At 39.9% G+C, this 2,218-nt stretch overlaps 1 protein-coding gene across 2 annotated transcripts in view; it reads right to left on the bottom strand.

Moving 5' to 3' along the window:
• Positions 1 to 2,218, bottom strand: part of RFC1 (replication factor C subunit 1) — an 83,582-nt gene that overhangs the window by 33,278 nt on the left and 48,086 nt on the right. For both annotated transcript variants that reach the window (XM_003800682.3, XM_023507420.1), the window contains one exon: positions 727 to 804. In XM_003800682.3, the coding sequence (XP_003800730.1) occupies positions 727 to 804 (78 nt within the window). The remainder of the gene's footprint in view (positions 1 to 726; positions 805 to 2,218) is intronic.

The following is a 2,218-nucleotide window of genomic DNA, read 5'->3' on the forward strand; positions in this document are numbered from 1 at the left end:
CGCTTGAGCCCAGGAGTTGGAGGTTGCTATGAGCAGTAAAGCCATAGCACTCTACCTAGGGGGACAGCTTGAGGCTCTGTCTCAAAAAAAAAAATTAGCAAAATCATGCTTCCTAAAAACTCAGTAATTAATATTATTAAACTTTTGTCCCAAAGGAATTTTTTTTTTTTTTTTGAAAAAGGCCCTCAAGCTGTCGCCCTGGGTAGAGTGCTGTGGCATTACAGCTCACAGCAACCTCCAACTCGTGGGCTTAAGTAATTCTCTTGTCTTAGCCTCCCAAGTAGGGAGGGACTACAGGAGCCTGCCACAACACGCAGCTATTTTTTGTTTGTTTGTTTGCAGTCATCACTATTGTTTGGTGGACCAGGGCTGGATTCAAACCCGCCAGCTCAGGTGTATGTGGCTGGTGCCTTAGCCGCTTGAGCCACAGGCGCTGAGCCCAAAGCAATAGTCTCTGAACCAGTACAAAAGAACCCCTGTGATAAAGAGTAAGGAAAAGGTATAATTCAGAGTTTTGTGAAGAAAGGTTCTGATTTGCTTTGGCTTTGTCAACTTTCTTTCACAGAGTTTCTCAATGAGCTTTCCCCAAAACTTTTTTTTTATTAAAATAATTTAGCATTTTTCTGGAGGAGTTATTCACAGTTGGCTCACAGGAGAATACAGAATAATGGAAAGGACCCTGGTCTGAGGGGCACACTCAGCTGCCGACAGGCGGCACAACGCCACCTTTTTAGTCCTGGGCTCTTCGTCTAACATGGCCAAGGTTCTGGCGAACTCTTCATCTTCGTGCAGCTGCCTCTCCAGCTGTAAAAAGTGTCAACAGAGTGAGCTGTTTTTCTCCTTTTTGAAAATGAACATTTCTAAATGCTTGATGTGTATATTTAGAAAAAAACGAAAAACCACATTCCAGAAAATAACTGACACTTATCCACTTAAAAGTATCATAGGTTTGTTTCACTAAGCCCAATCAGATTTCAGAACAGTTCTACTTTTACAGGGATGATAAAGTCACATTTCTAAAAAAGAATTATAATAAAGTCACATTTCTTACTTATGAATTTTAAGTCTATAGCTTTCCCTTAATGGTCCTAATGCAACACTTCTGGACCTCTTATTTCTACACTAGAAAAAAATCTCAACAGAAAAAACTATCATACAGAGGAAACAAAAGAGTGACTCTAGGAAATTAAGAAAACTATGCAGTATTTTCTTTGCACACACTAATATGCTATACACAAATGTGAAGTCACTTTCTACCACCAAGCTCCTATTTTCGAGTATTTCAAATGCATCTGTTCTGACTTTTTTTTAAATTTTATTTTATTAAGTCAAATATACATAGATCATGAGTACACTCATGCGTATTGTTCTCACTTTTGAAAATTAAGTCATTATGTCAGAAATTTTCCTGACATGCTGATGTAAGACACAGACACTGTGGTTATGTCACTGTTACTTCCAAATATTTTCACTCTCAGTACAATGGAGCTCTTCCAGAAGAGCCTGTGCAGCAGGAGAATCTAGTCCTCATCACTAACAAGTTTTTGCTCCCTGGTAAAATGGCCTCACGTAATACAGAGCAAAACCCACCCTATATTAGTCATACAAAGGGAAGGATCACAAAATCTACAGTTTGTTTAAAAGTGGGGAGAAATATCCCTCTTAAAGGGATATTAGGAAAGCCATTGTTAGTTATTTACTCCCTAAAAGTCCTTCAGCAGATTAATGAATCACCCAAACAAAACTGTGAAAAAACATGATAAAAATAGGAAAACAGGCAATTGTGGTACAAGGCACTGCATCTGGAATGGAAAGGATTGGGTAACCCTCCAATATTTGAGACAGATAAGAAGAAGTCAGGTCTCTGAAAATTACTTACTAGTTCAACCCAGGTCAACTGCTCTATCTTGAGCCATATGGATACTTGTTTGTAGTTTACGTAACTCAGTATGATCAAATAAGGGAGAAAAAAGCCAAGAGCAGTGGCTCAGACCTGTTATCTGAGCAGTTTGGCAGGCCAAGGCAGGATTATTTGAGGTCCAGAATTCGATACTAGCCTGAGCAAAAGCAAGACCCCCATCTCTACAAAAACTAGAAAACTTAGCCAGATGTCATGGCATACACCTTTAGTCCCAGGCACTAAGGAGGCTGAGACAGAAGGATCACTTGAGCCCAGGAGTTTGAGGCCACAGTGAGCTAAGAGGATGCAACCATGCCC

Source organism: Otolemur garnettii, unplaced genomic scaffold (assembly GCF_000181295.1).
Source record: "Otolemur garnettii isolate 467f Iridium unplaced genomic scaffold, OtoGar3 scaffold00181, whole genome shotgun sequence".
Classification (NCBI taxonomy): domain Eukaryota; kingdom Metazoa; phylum Chordata; class Mammalia; order Primates; family Galagidae; genus Otolemur; species Otolemur garnettii.